The 22,500-nt window shown below is 37.0% G+C and overlaps 2 protein-coding genes and 1 pseudogene across 3 annotated transcripts in view; 1 reads left to right on the forward strand and 2 right to left on the reverse strand.

Moving 5' to 3' along the window:
• LOC138040926 (AP-3 complex subunit sigma-1-like) overlaps positions 1-1,564 on the forward strand; it is an 8,437-nt gene extending 6,873 nt beyond the window's left edge. The window contains exon 6 of the mRNA XM_068886657.1: positions 1-1,564. This exon is cut by the window's left edge and continues 1,182 nt beyond it. The gene's annotated coding sequence lies outside the window, so the exon portion shown is untranslated.
• Positions 1,565-5,956: 4,392 nt separating this feature from the next.
• Positions 5,957-22,500, reverse strand: part of LOC138040927 (uncharacterized) — a 17,677-nt gene continuing 1,133 nt past the window's right edge. The window contains exons 2-9 of one of the 2 annotated variants that reach the window (XM_068886658.1): positions 19,923-21,597; positions 18,926-19,108; positions 17,705-18,064; positions 13,120-13,222; positions 12,084-12,218; positions 10,565-10,651; positions 9,528-9,626; positions 5,957-8,476 (exon numbers count right to left, since the gene is read on the reverse strand). In XM_068886658.1, coding sequence (XP_068742759.1) covers positions 8,440-8,476; positions 9,528-9,626; positions 10,565-10,651; positions 12,084-12,218; positions 13,120-13,222; positions 17,705-18,064; positions 18,926-19,108; positions 19,923-21,525 — 2,607 coding nt within the window. In that variant the 5' untranslated portion in view covers positions 21,526-21,597 and the 3' untranslated portion in view covers positions 5,957-8,439. The remainder of the gene's footprint in view (positions 8,477-9,527; positions 9,627-10,564; positions 10,652-12,083; positions 12,219-13,119; positions 13,223-17,704; positions 18,065-18,925; positions 19,109-19,922; positions 21,598-22,500) is intronic. The other variant, XM_068886659.1, reaches the window with a different exon arrangement.
• On the reverse strand, positions 13,240-16,338 carry LOC138040928 (uncharacterized; annotated as a pseudogene).

Consider the following 22,500-nt stretch of genomic DNA (forward strand, 5'->3'; position numbering starts at 1 on the left):
TGGATATGTGGTCTTAATTAGCATAACATTTCGCCAACTGTGATCCTTGATTCCTTTGAGAAGCAATATCAAACACTCGAAAGAGTGATTCATCAGATATCCAACCACCTCGAAATCGGTTAAAAAACTTGGCCCTTCAGCCTCATTTTTCAACTCGCTTCTCGGTGTTTGGATATCCGATGAAGAACTCCTTCTCGGGTTTGATATATTACTTGAAGGTTCGAATTATCAGGAGTCGACTGTATGAATCAGACCACTGCAATCAACCCATTGACCCCTCAGGCATCCTACGACATCCCCAGTTGATGAGTAATCTGTTGGCATTTGACAGAGTAAAATCTGTTAAGTCTCACTTCCAGGAGTCAATGGGTTTTCCGTTAACTGCTGGAAACTTGGCTAATTTTACTAACATAACCATAATGATGCCTGTTTTAGGAGCCTTTTGTGTACTTTTTGCTCTTAGTCATTGGAACTAAAGTACTAACCCATATGCCCAGTAAACTACTCCTGACCATTTCATGTCTTGAGCGTATTTCAAGCTAACACTATTTTTCTTTAAGGTACGACAATCATCCGTACTAAGAAAAAAATTCAGAAAACGACATCCTATTTTTAATTTAGGCATGGTATACACATAACTAAGTTATTAACATAAATACAAAATAGAAAAAGACAAAAACTTGTGTTCAATAGTTATTCAGATGGCCTTTCAATATACCACATTCATATTCTCAGGATTGGTCTGGAACCAGCTTGCAATGGAGACTAATGCAGGGGAATATAATAAGAAGTATTTGCATTTGAAAAGATTTCCCCGCATTATTGCAAACTAGTTCAAATCCAATACTGAGAATACGAGCATGGTCTATTTGTCGGCCATGTTAGGATGCAAAAAGAAGTTACATGTACCAATTCTGAGGGGTTAAAATTGAGTTAATTGAATATTGGTTTGTTTTAATTATAATTAAAGACAGAGTAGGAGAGGACACCAGTCAATAGTATATATTAATTTATTCATATTTTTGTAGCTCCATGGTTATGGTTATAGACCAATTTGGCTAATCAATTTTGTACTCATTTCAAATCCTTTGGGAATGAAACCTTTTTGTTTCACGTATTTCCAAATCAACTAAAATAATATGAATGTGACATCATGCAAATGTAAGACACAAAGATTCTTAACCACGAGAGATTTGAGTTGGGTACAACAATGAATGGTCAATTACAGGGTTTTGTCTGTAAAAATTCAAGTGAAGGCCTCTTCACACATGCAGTGTTCTCATACCAACTTTACATTGTCAATTTTTGTGGCAGTAAAATCACTGTACAATCTACATAAATTTTGATGTCAAGTTACTGCAACAAAAGTGCATCACGGTTTTGTTACATTTCTCTGTATATCAGCTGAAAGTACAATTATGCAGACCTTACTGTAATAATACTTGTGGTAATTTTGTGCTATGGTTGTATACGAACTTCATCATTTTTGTATCAAGTTGCATGTTTTGCAGTCCTTTTTCTTTCAAGACATTATTATAGATAATAATTATTATGCAAAGGTAAATCACTGGTCTCATAATCTTGATTACTAGAAGGCTGTTTGATTCCACTTTTGGGCTGGTCTTTCACATACCAGATCTGAAATAATTAGTGTCTATAAAACAAAAGAACAAAGCAAACATGACAATACCTAATCAGCAAGGCCTAATTGGAATACCAATCATGGTTCTTTTGTCCTCTGCCATTTTAGTCCGGTATAATTTATGAGTATACCCCACCTTTGAAGCAAACTACAAGGCCACAGGTAACCCCACTTGGACAAATTTACAAGGCCACAGGTTGCCCCATTTCACCCCACTTGGACAAATTTTAGGTGCAAAGGACACCAAGAATTTTATTATTGGTTATTTAAAACCCAGGCTACATATCTTATTCATGGGAGGTAAAAAATAGAGGGAGCCTGGGTTCAAGGTAAAGAATAACCACTTGGAATTTGTAAAAAGAAAGTATAGTATTATTACAAAGCTTTCAAACTTGTGCTGCTCCTGATATTAACATACCATAACCTTATCCACATAATGATCTTTTAACAAAGTGTCCCCTTGGTCTTCTCCTCAAATTCAACATCACTTGCATCTGGGAATAATAAACATCACAAAGTGTCCACTAACAGACTTCTGGACCTCAAGTTAAGATAAGCAGCTGCATTTCTCTTAACCAAATAACAACGCTAAACCTTACACTCACCTTGTTGCTATAAACAGCTAGCAAATGTTTAGACTTTAACCTGTTGACCCCTGGGACTGAGACTTTTACTCTGTGTAATAGAGTGAGTTTCAATCGAGTTTCGCAAAACCAAAACCAATTACTTTGGCCAATCAAAAAGGACAGGGACAATCCAGTAAACCAATCAAAACTCGAAGTAATTACTTGTAGCCGATACAAAACTTGTGCACGATTGGGTTTGGTTCCACTTGTGATTGGTTGAAAAAGTAGCATGAGAACTTTGAACCAATCACTGAGTGAAGTAATGCAAAACCAAAGCAATTTGCCGATTACTTTTGACACTCAATTGAAATTAATACCACTCTACCAGACGACTTTCCTTGTCAATGGGTGGCGGTTCAGGTGTTATTAGGGAACTTAAGCTAAGAATGTCACAAATTTGCATATTTAATGGCAAAGCAATAGCTTTGCACGCCCTGCACGTGCATTTTTCACGTTTGTCCATTTCTTTGTGGTCTGCAAAACATCAACATGAAATAGCCAAATTTGAGGTTTTATGAAGAATGTCAGCACTTGAGGAGAAATTTTCATTTTCTCCCCTAAATTAAGCACTGTTCTGACCAGTGTCACTTTTACGGAACTACCACACCCTTGTCACACGAAAAAGGTTGAAATAATCATGAAGTGATTAGTCTAAGAATAACGCAAATTTACCTTGTGAGATGAGGTTTTGTTGCCGTCGCTGTCGCTTAAGTTCCCCATTGGATTAATTAAGGGACACTTGTTGGGTGTGTATCTACCAGTAATTACTGACAGTGTACAGTACATGGATTTCTGAAAGATCACATTGCTGAACCACTTTCTCGTTAATTTTAATTAAATGAGTCTTTTACTTCTGGAAATTTTCCTGATAAACTTAAGCTAATATTTACTCCTGCATGTATTTAAAAAAGGATCTAGGCATGTTAAAGATCATATTAATTAATTAATGATGAAATGGTATATGAAACGAATCATATGTGAACTGCAGATATGAAATCAAGTGAAGCTATGATCTTCGCAGTTATGAGAGCGATTTTTGCAATATTTGCGTAGAGAAGCCTGAAAAATTCAGGACTTCAATGGGGTTTGAACCCGTGACCTCGCGATTCCGGGTCTAACCAACTGAGCTATGAAGCCACTGACTGAAGTCAGTGGCTTCATAGCTCAGTTGGTTAGAGTGTGGCACCGGAATCGCGAGGTCACGGGTTCAATTAAACCCCGTTGAAGTCCTGAATTTTTCAGGCTTCTCTACACAATTGCAAAAATTGCTCTCATAACTGCGAAGATCATAGCTTCACTTGATATCATATTAATTATAGACCAATTTCAATCTAGTCTGTCTTTAGCAAAAAATTAATATGCGAAAAGGCTGTACAAAATATTCTATCCTGCACAGTTTGTATTCAGAGAAAATCACTCTACTGCTCATTCTCTTATCAAATTGATAAGAGCATGAGCAGTAAATTCCAATTCAGCAATACATATTGAATTGAATTTTATGTTGCTGAATCAACATGTGACTCTATTGACCAGAGAAAATTTGGTTGTGGCATTTTTCTTGATTTGAGAAAGACATTTGAGACACAGTAAACCACTCAATATTACTAAATAAATTAAAAGAAGTTAAATCACAATGGCATATAGGAGGTATTGCTCATCTTATCTCTCTAATAGAAAGCAGTTTGTTCATATAAATGGTTATAACTCCTACTCTTTCCCTTTAACTTGCGCCAGGTACAAAACACAAGTCACAGGTCATTGTTTTAACAATACAGAAAGTATCCTAAACATTTTAATAAACGCTAACCTTAGGCCTAAAAACTTTTTTTAGGCCTAATTAGGCCCAAGGTTAGCATTTATGAATATTGTATTGGTAAAACAATGACCTTTGACCTGTGTTTTGTACCTGCCGTTTTTCTTTGACTGACCTGAATATTCTTGAGCAAACACTAAATAATGAACTTATAATGGTTGCTGACTGGCTAAGATCAAACCGCTTAGCCCTAAACATCAAAAAAACTAATTTCATACATTTTCATTCCAAAAAGTTGACACCCAGTGGGGTGGTCTCAATCAACATACGGTAGATGATGTTAAAATCTGAAAAATCATGTTGGAGTGATCTTTGATTCTAATGTTACCAGGAAAAATCATTTATATAAACAATTACTTATTCTTTGTAAAAAGATTTCAAAAACTGTTGGTATTATATCTAAATATCTAAAGTTAGAAGCCTTCAATATTATTGTTAATTCTGACATTCTTGTTATGCTCTACTACTTAGAGGCCCTGATGGAAGGGGGTGGGGGGGGCACAGGTCCCGGGTCCCGTGTTGCTTGACTGAATTTTAAAGGTCTCGTGTCGGTGCTTTGTTAAAATTTCACGTTGCTGTCGGAAATTTAAAGAAAGGATGTTGTTTGGCGCGAGTTCACTTTAAGTTTTGTCACTACTTTCTAGGCAATGCCACTTGTTGGAATTTACCCTGGCAGAGCCTCATACTATCTAAAACCACTTCAGGTGATTCAAAAAAGAATTGTGAGAGTTATATAAACACTTCTGCACCCACCAGCTCACACTGAAATTCTGTTTGAAAAGCTTACTACCGGTATACTAAAATTACTGAATCCGATGTAATTGAAGGGGTGGCAAAATAAATGGTACCTCCAAAATCTTTTCAAAAACTTTTCATCCAATCTCAAAATCTTGACAGCCTTTGCAAAGAGTCTCGAAGTCTCTTTTATATTGCATTTAATTTAGTGTGAAGTCTTGCATATTTTGGTCTCGTTCTGGGATTCGCAATCAAGGATCTTGGCGTCTTGGAGAGTCTCTGATTTTACCATTCGTCACCCGTGATGGAAATTCAGATTCTTAATTTTGTTTATTCCTGGTTTCACTCGTTACTTCCACCAATCTTTAATGATTATTTTCAAAGCACCTCTTCCATTCACACATACTCAGCTCAACAGTCACCTATACAATAACTTATTTTTTAAACATACTAACACCAATCAATAATTAAGGTTTTAGATCACTTCAAAGTAGCAGTTCTCGGTTGTGGATTTCTTCCCTCTGGGCTTTTAAAAATCATATCAAATTTCTTAAACTTAATAGTTACAACAACTAGACAATCTCAACTCTATTCCAATTATCAAACATAGTTTAAATCTTACTTAACCCATTGACACCCAGGGGTTCCCCATTGATGAGTAAAATCGTCTGGTGCTATTCAGAGTAAAATACTAAGTCTGGCCGGTTTCGGCCGGTTTGGATGTCAATGAGTTAATGGGGACATTTCGTATTGTAGGAAGCTTTCTTTCTTTATTAATTTTTTGGTCATCATAACTAGGTCAATAATCTTAAATGCAATGTAAATGGAAATTAAATTTTAGTCGTGGGCTCCCCACTCCATTAGACTGACATCTACTTGGGTAGTCCAGACTTCTGGCAATTTCCTTAATTGATTTCTTGTTATTTTTCAGTAATCAATTAAATATTTTATTTTAATTACTGTAACCCTGTAAATAGCCCAAGAAGTAAAATAAAGTTATTTACATGTAATTAATTGCCATTGTTTGACTAAGTGTGGGCATGTTAGGTCAGTTGTTAGGGCACCTTCTTTTTTTCAACCAATCCAAAGAGTTGTATCAAAAGTTGCACACTGGCCCAAAAAAATTCCATCACGTCAGAGCTTCAAAATAATTATTTTAATGACACAAAGAGTTCACATTGGGATAAATAATTATTATTAATAATACATTCTGTATAATTTTACTAATGGATACATCAGTTGACCTGACTGAAAATACACAAACCCTACACAAAGGAAATCTCTGAAATATATTAAAACCCTAGACAAAGGAAATCTCTGAAATAATTACATTAAAATTAGCACCACGATAATAGAGATTTGTGGCTTCCTTGTTTAATATGGTCATTTACTTTGTTGAGACCCTGTCAGGGTAGGGGGGGGGGGGGGTGGGAGAGGGGGGTCCCGTGTTGCTTGTCTGAATTTTAAAAGGGTCTTGTGCCGGTGCTTTGTCAATGTTTCATGTTGCTGTGACCGTTGCTGTCAGAAATTTAAAAGAAAGGATGTCGTTTTTGCAATTTCACTTTAAGTGCTGTTGCTACTTTTAGGCCATGTTAATTGTCGGAATTTACCCTGGCAGAGCCTCTTTGTTCCTATACACTTATCTTTCAGCTTGTACCCTGAACGAAATCAAATATTTAGTTTTCAAGTTCAAACAGACAACCTGAATGATATTAACCTTTTCCCTCCTAAGAGTGATATTTGTGTATTTTACAATGTCTAACAACAGGTGATGCATCTAGGTCCACTCAAAATTTAACACACTGTTCCCTTTAAAAAATTTAACTCACAAAAATAATTTTTTACTGTACATTGCACCATAATGCATGCACAGATTACCTATTATTGCAGATGTTTGTTTATCAAAGCTTGATGTAACATTTAAAAAAAAGTTTTAAAAAAATTACTCCATCAGAGAATTCTGGGAACCTTATTACTGTCAATAAATTAATACACTATTAAATGCCAATGCTTGTGAGGATCCTGGAGAATTGCAGTTTGAAAATCATGACAACAGTTGTACTTTGTTCACCTTCTACAACATTTAACGGTAGCCAATGGCCAAAACAGCTGTTGTTACTGGGTCCAAAAACAATAATAAATTATTATTATCATTACCATTATCATCATTATTAAAGGAGCTAGGTCACGCAATTTTAGGCAATTTCAGCATTGATCAAATGGTTATAGAATTAACTAAAATATCAAAATAACTGTTCAAAACTATAGAAGAACTCTAACAAACACAGGGAAGCCAAGAAGGGACATGGATGGACAAAACTGGAGAGGATTGAAATGGATTGAATTTGGGTAAATTTGAAAAACGTCAGCCCACCTTTTTCAAATTTATCAGTCTATATCAAAATGTCATTTACACAGCTGGAAAATCATTCTCAGTTGTTATGTGGCTGTGAATTTGCAAATGAAAGACTCTTGCTCTGCCAATTTGACGTTTGGAGCTCATACTTAACAAAATTAAACAAATTTACCTAAAATAGCATGACCCAGCCCCTTAAAGCTCATGAACAAACAAACTCTGTAATTTGCTGCTGCCACCCAAAAGTAGATACAAAGAGGAATGACGATTTTGTATTTTGTAAGCTTGCCTGCACCATCAAAATGTGTGAACTACTATTTCTTTTCAAACACAACATTGTTATCTGGTTTACAACACAATTATGATAACCCCCCTGGGTTTGTACATCAGTCTTCAGCTATGCTTGATGGTGGGTGGCAGTAGTGCAGTAAAACTTTAATCTGAAATGGTACACCATTCAGGCGTAAAATTTTACGGCCAATACCAACTACTGTGAGAAGCTGACTACTTACACGTACTGTATGTTACAAAACAAAACCTGATTTAAAAGGTCTTGTTTAATTTCATTTTTATTAAAATATTAATTTTTATCGCATTCGTTAAGCCATTCCATACCACAGCTCCGATATTGAGCTCTAAAACCTTGCCTTCTGCATAGTGGGCAAACATGTTTCAACAGGAAGTTTTATAGTTATTACAAAAACGGAGTTGGTAAAAGTAAAATAAAATGTAAATGGCTTTTACTGACGGATGTCCATTGATATCATGGTCTGAATGTAGCATGGATTTCTTGGAGTAGCTTGTAAGTATCAAACAAAGTTCCATCTATTGAAGGATACTGGCTCCATATTTAGCATTGTTTGCAAGTTAAAACAGAAATACATTTATGGTGTGCAATAAATCACAGCTCTTTCCATATTCTAAAATAAACAATGAAAATCACGATTTTATGAGGTACGATGTGAAATGCTAAAAGTTATCTGACAATGAAACTATTCATTTGCAAAGACATGCTTGTCATGTGCAATTCAAAAAAGGGTGCTTTCACAACAGTCAGTTTCCTTTTCTCATCCTCATGTTATTAAATTTCTGTGCTTCACCAACCTATTTACACATGACCACAATTCTTTCATTACAACTAACCCTTTACATGCAGCTAATTTTTTTGCGTTATAAACAACATAGCAGTCACCGACAAATCTCCTCTACCAAGAGTGATATTCTGCACAGTCTGCTCTTTCAGCTATTTAAAATTCTGTGGCACTTATTACCCACTGTGCACTCGTCTGTAGGCTGGATCCACTCTGTGAAACAAAAAAAGAAAGAGATCTCAATTCACAGGAATATTTAATTTTGAATGAGCTGTTTATTGTAAGCGATGATCATGATGTCGATGGTGATGGCCAGTGATGATGACACTGATACATCAACCAATTGTCACCAAAAACAAAATATTGAACCACAACACATAATAAATTATATGGACATTACATGTATGTTATGAAAATCTTGTGTATTACAGTACAAATTAGTAATGACCACTGTGACAGTAAACTAAGCAACTTCACAATAATTGCAAGGAAACCGAAAAAAGCCTCTAACATGTTCTTTTGCCTCGACTAGCTTTTGCTAACTGTGAGCATTGGATAGCTTTGTGATATTTTATACAAAATACATAATAAAAACTGAACTGAAACTGAAACTGAAACAATGAATCACAAGCACAAGTCTAGTTTATACAATTATTAATTACTGGAAGGTTCTCGTTGAAGGTGAAAGGAATGGTTTATCGGAGTTGTGTAAGAGTGGCGATGTTATATGGGAGTGAGACATGGTGTCTGAGGGAAAATGAGATAGCAATTTTGAGAATGACTGAGAGAGCATCAGTGATCATCGGTGAACATTCACCGATAATCACTATTATGGTGAGAGCAATGTGTGGTGCAAAAACGATGGAGAAAAAGAGGACAGAGGACCTGATGGAGATGTTGAGATTGAAGGAAACAGCGGTTCAGATGGCAAAGGCAAATGGAGTGAGATGGTAAGGGCATGTGTTGAGGAGGGATGATGGGCATGTTCTGAGAAAAGAGTTGGGAGTTCGAAGTGTCTCAAGGGCAAGAGGAAGCGAGGACAACCAAAAAGACGTGGAAGACGCAAGTGGAGAAGGAGAGCAAGAGCGTTGGTTTGGAGAAAAACGACGTCATGAAACGAGTGAGATGGAGAGTGGGAATTAGAAAGATTGCTGACAAAGTGGGGTAAATCCGGCCACCCCCGTTTACGGGGATAAACCTGGATCAAAATTGGATTGATGATTGATGATGATGGACATAAAATCAATAATTCTATTACACATACCTAATAACCTCATCTGGAATATAGATGTAGTCTACTGGAATGTGGCTTGACAAAGTACCAAGTGAAGGGACAAAACTTAGTTTCCTCCAAAAATTAGCACTACAAATAAAAGAGAATGGATACAATCAAGATTCTCTGAAAACCAAACTTATTTTCCTCCCACTGGCTGATGAGAGTCATCACACATGGTATACATAATGTATTCTACAATGAACCAGATACTCTTTAATACTCTTAGTTACTTCCTTCAGGAGTAATTAATTATGGTTGTGAGTCGTAGGTAATAAGTATAGTGGGTTGCGGAGACCACACCTGTCGCGTAAAAAAATGTGAAGATAATTATGATAAAAGACATAATATAAATAAACAACAAACAAAATTGAAATTTGACAGACAGATGCATTAATTATTATTAATTTTTTCTTGCATAATTTATAATGTACCGTCCATTCATATAAATTATATTTTTGCTTCATTTTATGAAGATATTTAGGGGTAAATCAAACTGTTGAAAGTAGCTCTCAGGAACAAAATTAATGCTTTAAATAATTAATTTTAAGACCAGCACAAATTCATGACACCTCTGGAGCCCGAATGTCCATTCCAAAACAAATACCTTTCGTGCCTTATGCCACCAATCACACATGCACACAAAAACAGAAACTAATTTGAGAATAATTTTTAGTAAAAGGAGAGAAGACTTCACATTCTTCCTTAAAAGCCAAAGATAAACAGGTTTAAGGACAATAATAAAGATAATGAAAGCACTTGAGTAACAATGAAGATGCTATCATGACAGCATTGTGGAAATTCATTGCTAGCACAAGCACAGCCGGCCTCTCCTCTTCTGTAATAATTGTTTGGCTGGACGGAATGAAGAAAAAGATACAGTAAGAGTACCTCTGCCCTGGGTCAAGTGAATTGTGTGGTCTCTAATTAAGATAGAATTACTGTTTTCAATTGGTTAAGAAACAGTGGCCTGAAATCAAGGTCACCAAATAATTTTGTAAAAAACAAAACAAGGAAACAAAACTTACTTCAGGAATGGCTTGGCAAGTGTTATAATAACTTTGAGTCTAAAGTTGGGATGTACAATAAACATCTCCCTCATTCTTTTCTTTAATCTAACAAAGCCAAGGAAAAAAACATAAAGAAGTTATGAAGAAAAAAATTAATACTACACTTGATTACACTGTAATCATGTAACCCCTTAACTTAGAGTAAGTGCAAAGTAAGATAATAATAATAATTGTTATTGTTATTATTATTATTATTATTATTATTATTATTATTATTATTATTATTGTTTTTGTTGTAGTTATTATTATTACCATTTGTGTCCATCCTTGAAGTGTGACGAATTTGGAGTTTTGCGGAGTTTTACTTTTCAAACGTTAACGGTTTGTCCGGTTATGTGTCACTTTTGACCAATGAAATGTTTGCGGTTATATCGTGAAATTGAGAATGTTTTTGGCGGCATACCAGCATGTTTTGTTGACGTGATCTTGAAGTTTTCAGGTTTTTCGTGAGAGCAGAAATATTTATGAATCTACCTTGAAGTCTTGAAGAGTTATAAACCCATGAATTTCCACATATCAAATTTGGTACGACAAAGGCGAACATGTGTTGAACGACAATCCCAGTGTGCCTCAGAATTGCTGTTTCTTCAGTCCTCAAAATATATCGAAGGAATAGATATTTCTCGATTAAAGTTACAATTATTTGAGGGGTCGTCACCTAGTATGAAAACCAAACCCGCTGAAAGGACTAATCCAGGTAAATAGTACAGCTCTACTACAAATCGTCCCAAGGCCCGGGCTTACCATATATATCTGAAAAGTGACTTTCTTTGCAACTTGGATAATGATGAGAAAGATACCAGAAAAGACCAAAGAAAGGACTTCATGCGATGAAAGGTACATCATTGCTGAGAAGCGAAGAAAAATTAGAACGAAAGAGATACATGATTCAGCCACTACGAGAAAAAAATACGTGAAAGTGCCACTTGAAAGATCGAGGAGAAGGAGAGTATTTCTGCGTCTAGGGCATTAGATGCGCACACGCCCTTCCTGTGTCAAGGAGCATTTTGAAATCTTGATCTACAGTGACTGGACAGTAATTTACCTCCTTCCAAACTTGTTAACCTGGAATTTTTTTTTCCATTGCAAAACGAGCAGAGACATTATTAGGGCGGTCAAACAAAACCCAAACGTTCTCACGGAAAATCTGAAAACTTTGAGAGCACGTAAACAAAACATGCTGGTATGCTGCCAAAAACGTTGTCAATTCACAACATAACTGTCACTGTTTCATTGGTCAAAATTGACAAATAACTGGACAAACGGTTAACGTTTGAAAAGTAAAACTAAGTGCAAATTGTTCATGCTTCAAGGATGGATGCAAATGGTATCATCATCATCATCATCATCATTATTATTACAAGCCCCCTGCCTCAAGTTTACCATTATTATTGGTCAGGTGAACTATTGTTACAAAAAAAATTGCTACTACTAAAAGTAACCTTAAGATAGACAAGCAAAAATAATGGTCTCATACCCTCCTTCAATACACTGGTAGAACCTATTCATCCAAGAAACATAAGGCGTATTCTGTTGACTTGTTCCACCATTTAAATAAACCAGATAGTAATCCTCGTGAATTGCTAGAAGCTCCAGTGTGCTTATGACATAACTAAATTCAAAATTTGAAAAAAAACAACAACAATGAAATAGTGAACAGAGAAATAAAAGAAATCAATATTATTAATAACAGGTGTATAAAGATCACTGTTGAGGGGTTTTCCTCAAGCATAAATAAAGCTGGATGGGGAATAGCAAAAATTTATGATAATTTTTTTTTGTATTGATATTGGAAAATCATCTGGCATTAGACAGAGTAAAATCTAGTGTTCCTAGTTTAGGACTGGCAAAGAGGTTACCAGTAAGCATCCCATTTAAGGAAGCTAGAGGGGAACATACCGGTAGGTTTTGAGTGGATGCAGGGGTTGGTAACCCATTGACTCAGGGGTTTCATTAAGTTTTAAAGTAGAAGAGACCTTGTGATAGCGTAAGCAGGCACCCCTATAAAATTATTATATGGTCTGGCTTTTGATCTTGACACCGCCTTTGAGCAAAGGCAAGTACTGTACTCAGCATAGACGGCTGCAACGGCTTCTAATAAAACCCCTATTGACTTCTCAACTGAACTTCACTGACGAGTGAAATCCTCTGGCATTACCCTTTACTACATAATACACACAAAGCAAAAATATCTATTACTGGTTAGTCTCACTCCTAAGGGTGGGTTAAAGGAGCCATAGTTTTGAGTGCATGTAGATGTGGATTACAGGAAAAATTGGGCGTCTGAAAAAGCCAAAGAGTGTCACTCAACTCCCGATAACTCAAACCTTTTTTCAACATTTCCCTTGAAGGTTCAAGTTGTCAGGAGTTGACTGCAGTGGCCAAAGATCCATCTAGCAAATCACTGTAATTGTCTTATGAAAGGTGAAAGATGTGGTAGTAAAAATGACATCAAGTTTGCAGAGTTTGGGAAACATAGCAATTTTAACAAAGTTACAGTACTGTAAACTTACAAAAACAGCTGTTCCATCAGGTAATCATAATTTGCTAAACTTCTGTCTGGCAGATAGCATGCCGCAATAACAACAATGGTTGATCTGGTGTCACTGAAGTATCCTGGTAAATTGGAAAAAGACTTGGCAATTACTAGCCTGTTCCAGGCTCTCAGATAGTCGAGAAAACGAAAAGAACTGCGTGTGAAAAGCGAGTGGGGGCTTGGGTCGAGGCGAGGCGGGAGAGCCTGTAAGCATCTCTTTAAATTCTTCATTCCGCCCACTTTGCAAATAACCTTTCGCATGTCAAAATGTCAATGTCAAAGTGTTGAAAAAGGGCGGCATTGTGTGGTCCCACGCGAGTTCAAGCGCGATTCTTTTATTGTTGTTTAAGGTGGCTCGATAGTCCAAAAATGGCAAATTTTGTTAACATTATTTAATCAGTCTACCTTTACCTATGGCCTGTTTTTAAAGTCAATAGCATTGGATAGCATTCAAAGAATAATTTCCAACAAGTTCTTGGCAAATACCTTACATTCCTGATAAACCACACCCCCTCAAAGAACCACACCCATTTCCGCAAATCAAATTATGGGGTAACTAGTAAACACAATATCTCCAGTATGCTTCATAGTGGATAACTGAGATTTGGCACACTGGTAACTGATGTCCAGAGCTGTGCAATGAACTAGAATTATCAACTTACTATGAAATGATTGAGAATAACACTCTCTCAAAAAAGTGAAAAAATTGCGCACGAAGTCCTTGGACAAAAAATAGCATAAATCATAACAGATTGCTCAAAACCTTCTTGTTTTAGTTCATTGCATAGCTCTATTCATACTTAAAATTGTGTCAAAATTTTGTGTGATTATTCCAAATATTCTTTGAGATATTACGTTTACCATGCCCAAGTAAGTCTCAAATACGGAATTTAAGAAAAATGAGTGTAAAAGATGAGCAGTACAATTTGAATCAAAGTTAAGTCTTAAAAGGCTCCAGCTTCATAGTGTGGCCCCTCAAGTGCCTCTAAAGTCTCAGTGTATCCTTTCTTGAAGTTTCTGATTTGCCTTCTTCTCTTCTTTGAATGCTCTGCACTCTTTCTGCGAGAATGGCGTAGTCTATTATGGTCAAGTTTTTTGCAGGCATTCTTGCAGTGTACTCCAGGGTTGATTCCTAACTTTTGAAGGACTAAACTGATTGAGACTGCACCATCATTGAAGTGTGAGACTGCTAGAAATACAGCAAGTTCAACAGTGTTCAAGCCAGAGTGGGTTTCTTTTGTTGCTCGTTGCCAAATAAGGGCATTGATGGCCTCGTTTTGATTCTGAGTGCCTCCATGGAGACAACGAGTGAGGAGGTTCCTGTCACTCAGATCTTCAAAGGTTTCATGGATGGCATCAGCAACAGCCCTGGGAAGAGGATGGCTATGCTGGTAATCAGATGTTCCCAGGGCTAGATCCTTCTGATAGCCACACCAGGAATCCTCTCCATTTGGACAAAGGTCATGGTCAGGACTGTCATCAGTTGACTGGGAGTGATGCCATATAGCCATGACAGCATTTTCCATGTCTTGAATGTTATGGGTGTTGTTTCTAATTGCCCTCCCATAGTAGACTTGAAGTTTGTCAATAGTGTTATTTGTTAGCCTTCCAGCTCCACCAATTGGCTTGCCATCATCAAGACGGGTTTGTCCCAGTCTCTTTTTCAGAGAGCGAAGGCGTGATCCAAGACGCTTTTGAACATGGCCAACACACTCCAGTTTCATAACCTCCTTATCACCATAGACAGCTTCCTGAACAATAAGTTTGTGGCCTTTGCTATCACCATCTCCCAAAATTCAGTGTAGCGAACTGAATAGTTCTCGACTGATCGCTGGAATATGGCCAATAACCCAGAGGCATCCATTGATCCAGAACTGCCCAGGTAATTAGCCTCACAGAGATGCTGGTGTGCTTCCCACCAGTCCTGGAATTCTTGGGTACCTTCCTTACCCCTCCATCCAGTACACTCCTTACAGTTCTTGGACATAACCTCTACATCAACCACTTTACCCGTGATTGTGGACAAGGCAGTGACAACTCCATATGAGGATGAATATCCTCTTTTCCTCCATGTGCCATCTCCTGAGACTCCAATGTCAAATTTTCCATCTTCTTGTGGCTCATAAAAGGTCTTTACTTCTTCTACAGCATTTGTCATACTCTGCTTACAGACAGCCTGTGCAGCACTCCTCACAACAGCAACATGATCTCTATAAGAATTTTCATTCATTGGAGGGGGCATGTTCATGACACAAGAAAATTTTGCAAGTGCTTGATGGCCAATACCAATGTTTCTAGTAGCCACAACTATCCTCCTGTTTACCTCGAATGCTTGGCTCCCTTCGATTTTTGACGAAGAGTAAAATTTCTCAAAGAACTTGCACTTTTGGTTCTTGCACTTCAATACAAAAAGGGAAGCGAAACCCATCTTGGCGCCGCTGTCTTCCTGCAACTCGACACGGCCATGCTTGCAAACAGGACAACACAATAATTGGAAAACTGCTGAAAGCACAGAAATGTCAACCAAACGAAAACCGTCTGGTCCTTCGGAATATTCTTCGCTTGAGTTATCATCTGAATCACTTGAAATTTCGTCCAGTTTTCTCACAGAAGCCGGGAGAGATTTCACTTTGGTAGCATCAATACTCAAACTCCGCTTGTTTTCTTCGGTGTCCGATCCTTCGGTTTCTTCGGCCGATTCTTGACCAATTGAAGGCTCGTTGTCCGCTCTTTTTTCCTTCACAGTATATCTATTACCTGCGAATCTCCTTTTCTTGCTTCTACCACTCCTAAATTTTTTCTTTGGAGGCATTTGCTCAATTTGTTTGACAAGATAAATTCTGAAAATGGCGACTCAAAGATTACACTCGTGTTTGAAGGATTCAATGCGTCATGTATTTACCATGAAGTGCCCAATGTCTCTTACCCAGGTCCCTACAGATATTGAATCGCTCCTGCGGCCTTTTTTCTCGATTTCCTCCGATTTCTGCTTCAAAAACGACGCGTAAACAACTCTGGTTGCCATGGAAACGGTCTATGTTTTTTGACCGAAGGTCACAAATGGCTCAAAAACAAATTTATTTTGAAAGAAAATTGGAAAAAACACTCCTAACTCAAGACTACAATAACTAAACTTGCCTCAAAAACGATATTCTAAAAATTGCCATTTTTCAAGAATTTTGGCCTATCGAGCCTCCTTAAAGGTGATGTGTTAATTCTCGCTTGTGCGAGTACGTTAGCCAGAATTTAAGGCACTTTTAGGAAAATAACATTAAAAGCGAAAGAAGGCATTGTCAAAGCAACCGGGAAACGAGTGTCAAGGAAATCACCGACGGGAGATTTAGCAAATTCGACCAAAAGACACGACCAGTTCGAAAGCTGCGAGTTCCCGACGCTCTGTTGACTTTTCCAAGGAAAACAGAAACCCGACCATTGAAGTTTCTGGCCTAGATGATAAGATGGTCTCATCAATAAACTTCAGCTCTGATGCATCAGGACAACCGATAATGAATGTGAAAGATTGATATTTCATGTGGATGGCTTCAATTGCATTTGCAGTATACAGACACGTAGCCATCACCTTCCCTTCCTGAAAATCGCTTAATCTTTTAAAGCTTTAAGACATACAACGGAAATACAAGCCTGTTTTCGGCAAATTTTTTTGGGTTTTTTCTTTTTGCTCTCATTTTTTCGAAGGCGATGAAGGCAGGAATTTAATTGACCCTAGCTGGTGAATTCGAATACGCAGCCAAGTATTTGCATAAGAAAGAATAACAAAATATTGTATTGTTCTCGTTCGTCAGAGTTTTCAGAGAGCGCCGTTGAATGCTAACAATTGTGGCGTGCAGGGGACATAATAGTTGTGTCAAATGCGAACTATGTATCGTACCCGGTGATGCTATATTGTAAGCGGTGTGGAGAGATGTCGTATCACAACATTGAAGCGCTTTCGCAACGCGCGGCAGTAACTGAAAATTTATGCTTTTACCAAAACCAGTTGGAAGCATTGCAAACGGATCGTTTTTCGACTTATTAAAGTTGAACAGACACAACTTTTGCTCGAATCTGAGGGCTTGTACGTTTGGGAATACTTTAAGACACTCGGCGACAGAGTTGACCTCTTTCAGTTCGTGCTCCGCGCGAGAATCAAAATGATGACGAAAGTGTTGATGTAAACTGTCAAAATTGACCAATCAGAGGGTATACCAGGAGCTGGTATACCGGAATGAAGAATTTAAAGAGATGCTTACAGGCTCTCCCGCCTCGCCTCGACCCAAGCCCCCGCTCGCTTTTCACACGCAGTTCTTTCCGTTTTCTCGACTATCTGAGAGCCTGGAACAGGCTAGGCAATTACATGATTAAAGATCTATGAATTAATGTCGGGCAATTAAATAGGGCTCAGTTCACCCAATGGATGTGAGAGAAGCAACAATTTTACTGTAAGCACTTTATACATGTAACTTCTCAAGGGAGTCAAAGTACAATTCAAGCTGAAGGTTTCAGCCCTTACTTGAGAAAAAAGACCTTCAGTAAACAGCTAAAAAAATAAATGTACACTGTACCTCCATGAGAAATAACTTTCATGTATGGTTCCAAAAGCTTCAAATCCAGGACTTTTTCCCGTCCATTTACACTCACAGTATGCCAGCGAAACTTGTCATCTGAAGTCACTTCTATTGCGTGTTTGTCTTGCCAATGTCCTTGCTCTAAATCAGTGTCTATTTCTCCATCTTGATTTTCTTTGTCTTCATCATTTTCTATGTCATCATCTTCTCCTTCCTCGTCTCCCTCATACTCTCCTTCACTGTCAGACAGTCTCACACTGCTGTCTTCCTCTTGAATCAAGTTACGTTCAGCTGTTTTATTTATGTCTTTAAGTCTTTTAGGAGCTGAGTAGCTCCTTGGTCTAGAATTTTCTTGAGCTTTGGTAAAAAAAAAATTAACAATTCTTTAGGACTAGCCGTAATCAAGGATTAAGGAGAGTGCGTTCGATTCCTGTTTTGTCATTGACGAGACACTCTTTTGGTATTGCTGGACAGTCACCCATACAGGTATTGACCCTGTTCAAGAGGACTGTGATGTGAGATCAAGGATTTTTGTGCCAGAACAAGATGGCCTCCACAAACTGAAATTGCATGGCATCACGATCGACACTCAAGGGACATCCCACGGAACTGACGTGCGATTAGAATGCATTCTCCTCGACCATTATTACAGAATTAAAGGACTTAGATATTGACGCTCTGTATATTTTGACAATGTACAATAACTGGGAAGTACAGTTGACTGATGCCTCCACATTTGGACCCTTAGCAACTCAAAACATATGGTCAAGTACATTTTGAGTGTGCTAAGTGAATGTATCCTTTCAAACAATTTTGTGAATTAAAGGCTGGGTATATACAACGGGTAGTGGTGATTTTCTTAGTTTTACTTTGTATTTTGGTTATTTTTAGCCAATCAATGCCAAAATTCAAGCAGTAAACAGAACTTGACTTTTGCAAAGAACTGCACTGCCAGTTGTTCATGTACATGTACTTCACTGGGATAAACTGTAGTTTTTTTAGCTATTTCATCCTGTTGCCCTGTGAAAATTCATTGCAGATGTTTTGCACTGATTAAATCATATGGATTTTACCAGCACTCCCTTCCATTGAGTTACAAAACAGTTGAGTTTCCCTCTTATTCTTTCTGTTACATTGTATCATAGTGATAATATCCTCCCTTGTACAACTTTTTCATCCTGTTTAATAATAAAAATAATGTGAAATCACAGTCATTACCTGGCACATCAATAATGCCACACAAATTTTCAATGGACAGAGCTTTTTTTCTCATCCCTTGGATCTCATTGTCATCATTTTCTTCTGCAATAGCTAGAAAGACTGGAGCCAACAGCTCAGTCCCACAAACATCTGCATGATCATCAAACGATAGCTCCCGTAGCATAATCTTTTGCTTTTCCCCTACAGTTTAAACAACAACAATAATTGAGTAATAAAAGATGAGAAATACAAAGATCTTGAAAGAGAGATTGGCAATCAGGTGGTGATACATATAGCTATCATCCACTTCATTGTCAAAGAGGTTAAAGGGACTGATTAATTCGTGAAAATTGGAATTCCCAAGTTGACAGAATAACAACAATGCAGAAACCTGCTCTCCTTGGATCAGCACATAGTTTGAGAAAAAAGGTGGAAGTCTCAAGGTTGGAGTGAGAACAAAAAATACCTGGTATCATAAGCAACACAGTGAGGATGGATGGCCTTCAGGTGCTTGAATCAAAATTTTGAAATGTACATAAGTTTTAACATGTACATGTATATTGTTTTTGAAAGTTTATTCTTCTGCTAATTTGACACTCAATCTGTAATATTTTATTCAAACACTGTTAACATGGGCGTAACAAAGCAAACAAATTTGTTGCAGTATTCTGAATAGCAAGGGAGAAAAATTACTGAAAGATAAACAGCTTAGTTTGAGGTTTACATGTTTGATTTTCTGAGAACTTTTTCGAAACTCAAGGAAAAAATGCCCAGATATACAACAACTGCTGAAGCACAAGACTATTAAGCGCTTGAGGCCCTGATTTTTTGTGTATCCAAAGTTCCAGAGATCAAAGAATACAAGATTAGTATCCCATGAGTATAAAAAAAAGAAATTAAGAAATTGCTTTTTTTGCCATCAAAAATGGGGGGTTGACTTATACACTGGTAAATACGGTACTTTTTTTCGTGTTCCTAACATTAACTCCCAATTCTACATTGGTTCAGAACTTACCCGAGTCCAGAGAATGGAATGCCTCCAACAATCCAGGTCCTTCCCATTCTCCAGAATCAAACTCCAGTGAAGTCTCCAAAGCACCAGGTAAACTGCTGGAAAAAATGCATTCCTGATCTAATGTATGCTGTTCTTTATGTTTGTCATCAGTGGTCAGTCCATTAAGTATGTTTCCTTCATTATTGACGCCTTTGCAGGTAGCATCATTTTGAGAGTTCCACATGTCATTATCATGTTCGTTAGAAAGATTCCTTCTTTCAGAACTCTTACACGTATCTGAAAAGCTATTTTTATTCAATGTCATGTGTTCATTCTTCTCACTATTTTCTGTTGCTATGGAGGTTGATAAGTTCGCCAAAGCTGATTTTACAATGTCAGCAGAGAGGTATCCAATGTAATCCTGAATTGACTTTGACTCCTTAATGAGAGGAAGCAAAGTCTGGTAACTTTTGTCCTTCGATTCCACAGTTTGGTCTTTCTGGGAACCAAAGTTTCTGTCATCTTTATCATTGCTCCACAATCCGAAACAAGAATCGTGCAATGATTCTGTGATAATGCTTTGAACAAATCTATCACAGTTTGATTTCAACTTCTCCAGCCCAACACTGCTCAGCTTTTGTGTCATTTTACTCTTATCTTCAACCTTCTTTGTCTTGTTTGTCTCTTCACTGATTCTTTTAGACCAATGCCCATCTAAGAGCTGTGACATTAAATTATCAATAAACTTTTCACAGTACAGTTCTAAGGCCAATATCTCACTTTCATTGAGTGACAGTCTGCCTTCACATAGCCCAGATCTTACACCAGGGTTTAAAGAGTAGACCAAAGCCTCCTTGATTGTCATATAAGTTGCCTCTTCGCATATCTCATTCAGTAATTGGAGGTCAGGAGACTGCTGGTTCAGTGAAATCATGTCTGGGTTTTTTGCATCATGCAAGATACCACTTAAGACATGCTGAGAATCTTGATCATTTTCAATGTTTGAAACTGTTTCTTTGTACGTTGATTCACTGAAGTCACCATCGGGAGAAGAACTTCCATTTGATGATACAATGTCATGAGAAGACTTGTGCCCTATTGTAGAATCTTTCAAATCAGAGTAATTCTGTATTGATCCTAAAGCTGTCTGCCATGCCCCATGTTTAGTAGAGTATTCACTTAAAGTTTCATCATGCAAATGTGTATTATACGGAACAGACTCTTCAAGTTGGCAAAATACTGAAGATCCCTCGGACTTCAATGAACCATAACTAGCTAAACTGATGTCGGAATTACCTGCCTCCTTTGATGTAATGTAACTGTCTGAAGTCACTGTTGAGTCCATCCTTGATAACGCTGAATTATACATTGACGCAGATTCTTCTGCAGAATTAAAGCCTTGTGGAGAAACTAAAGACTGGTCAAGCAGTGAACTATGCTGATGATTGGCATCAGCTGAAGATTTTACAACAGGAGACAAACCAACACCCTGGGTTGAAATTTTTTCTCCATCACTTGATTGTGAGCTGGTCAATATTTTTGTTGGAGTACTAGTTCTCTGATTATCTTGATAATTAATGGGATGATCGCTTTCCAATAGGAATGATTCTTCATCAGATGCCATATTAGTATTGTACCAGCAGTAGTCTTAAGGTCCCATTCTACATTATTCAGAAAACAAAACAAAGGCTAGATCCTACATAAGGAACAAAAAAACACTTGATTATGATTTTAACAATAAATGTGATAATTAAAAAAAATAATAGTGATAATAATAATAACAACAACAATAATAATAATAATATTAAGAAGAAGAAGAATATTGAAAAACAAAAATTAATAATAATACAACTTAAACAATAAATGTGATAATAACATCATTAATAATATTAAGAATAAGAAGAATATAAATAAGGACAATTTTAGTTAATCATTAGATTTTGGATGGTTCATTTTTAAAATTTAACCAGGCTTTTAGTCCTAGGAGTGAGACTTCACATTCTAAACTATTTTACTCTGTCTAACGCCAGACCATTTTACTCATCAATGGTGCCGCTTCATGGATAAATGAGCTAACAACCTCTAATTCCACTCAAAATGAAATCATGTGTTAACTAATTAGCTATATGGAATGCTATGCATTTTTAGATCTGCATCTTGGAGTAGTTTCTTTGTGATATAATAATAACAACAAATTAATGACTCTCCAAAATGTCATTATAATTTTCAATTTCATTTGCAAGCCCATACATTTTTGATGGTCAGGAATATTAGCAAGTTTTTTTTTTATCACCAGACCGTCAAGTAATCTCTAATGAGTGCAACGTCATTAATATTTTTCACATAAAAATATGGGTCATGCCAGTAAAAGAATTAACTGATAATTTCTAAAAAAAAGAGACCCTTTTCCCAGTGCACGTGTATGCTTGATGATGCGGGTAATCGTACACTGTTGACAATCAACTGCTCTTTAAAATTATTATCAATGCTCCAGTGAGCAAAAGCAAAATTAATCGTCAAGAGCATTATTACCCCAGTATTGGCTCAAAAAGTGAAGACAAAATATTTTAAACTGTGATGATGTCAAACAGTCACACTG

This window comes from Montipora capricornis, chromosome 3 (assembly GCF_036669925.1).
Source record: "Montipora capricornis isolate CH-2021 chromosome 3, ASM3666992v2, whole genome shotgun sequence".
NCBI lineage: Eukaryota > Metazoa > Cnidaria > Anthozoa > Scleractinia > Acroporidae > Montipora > Montipora capricornis.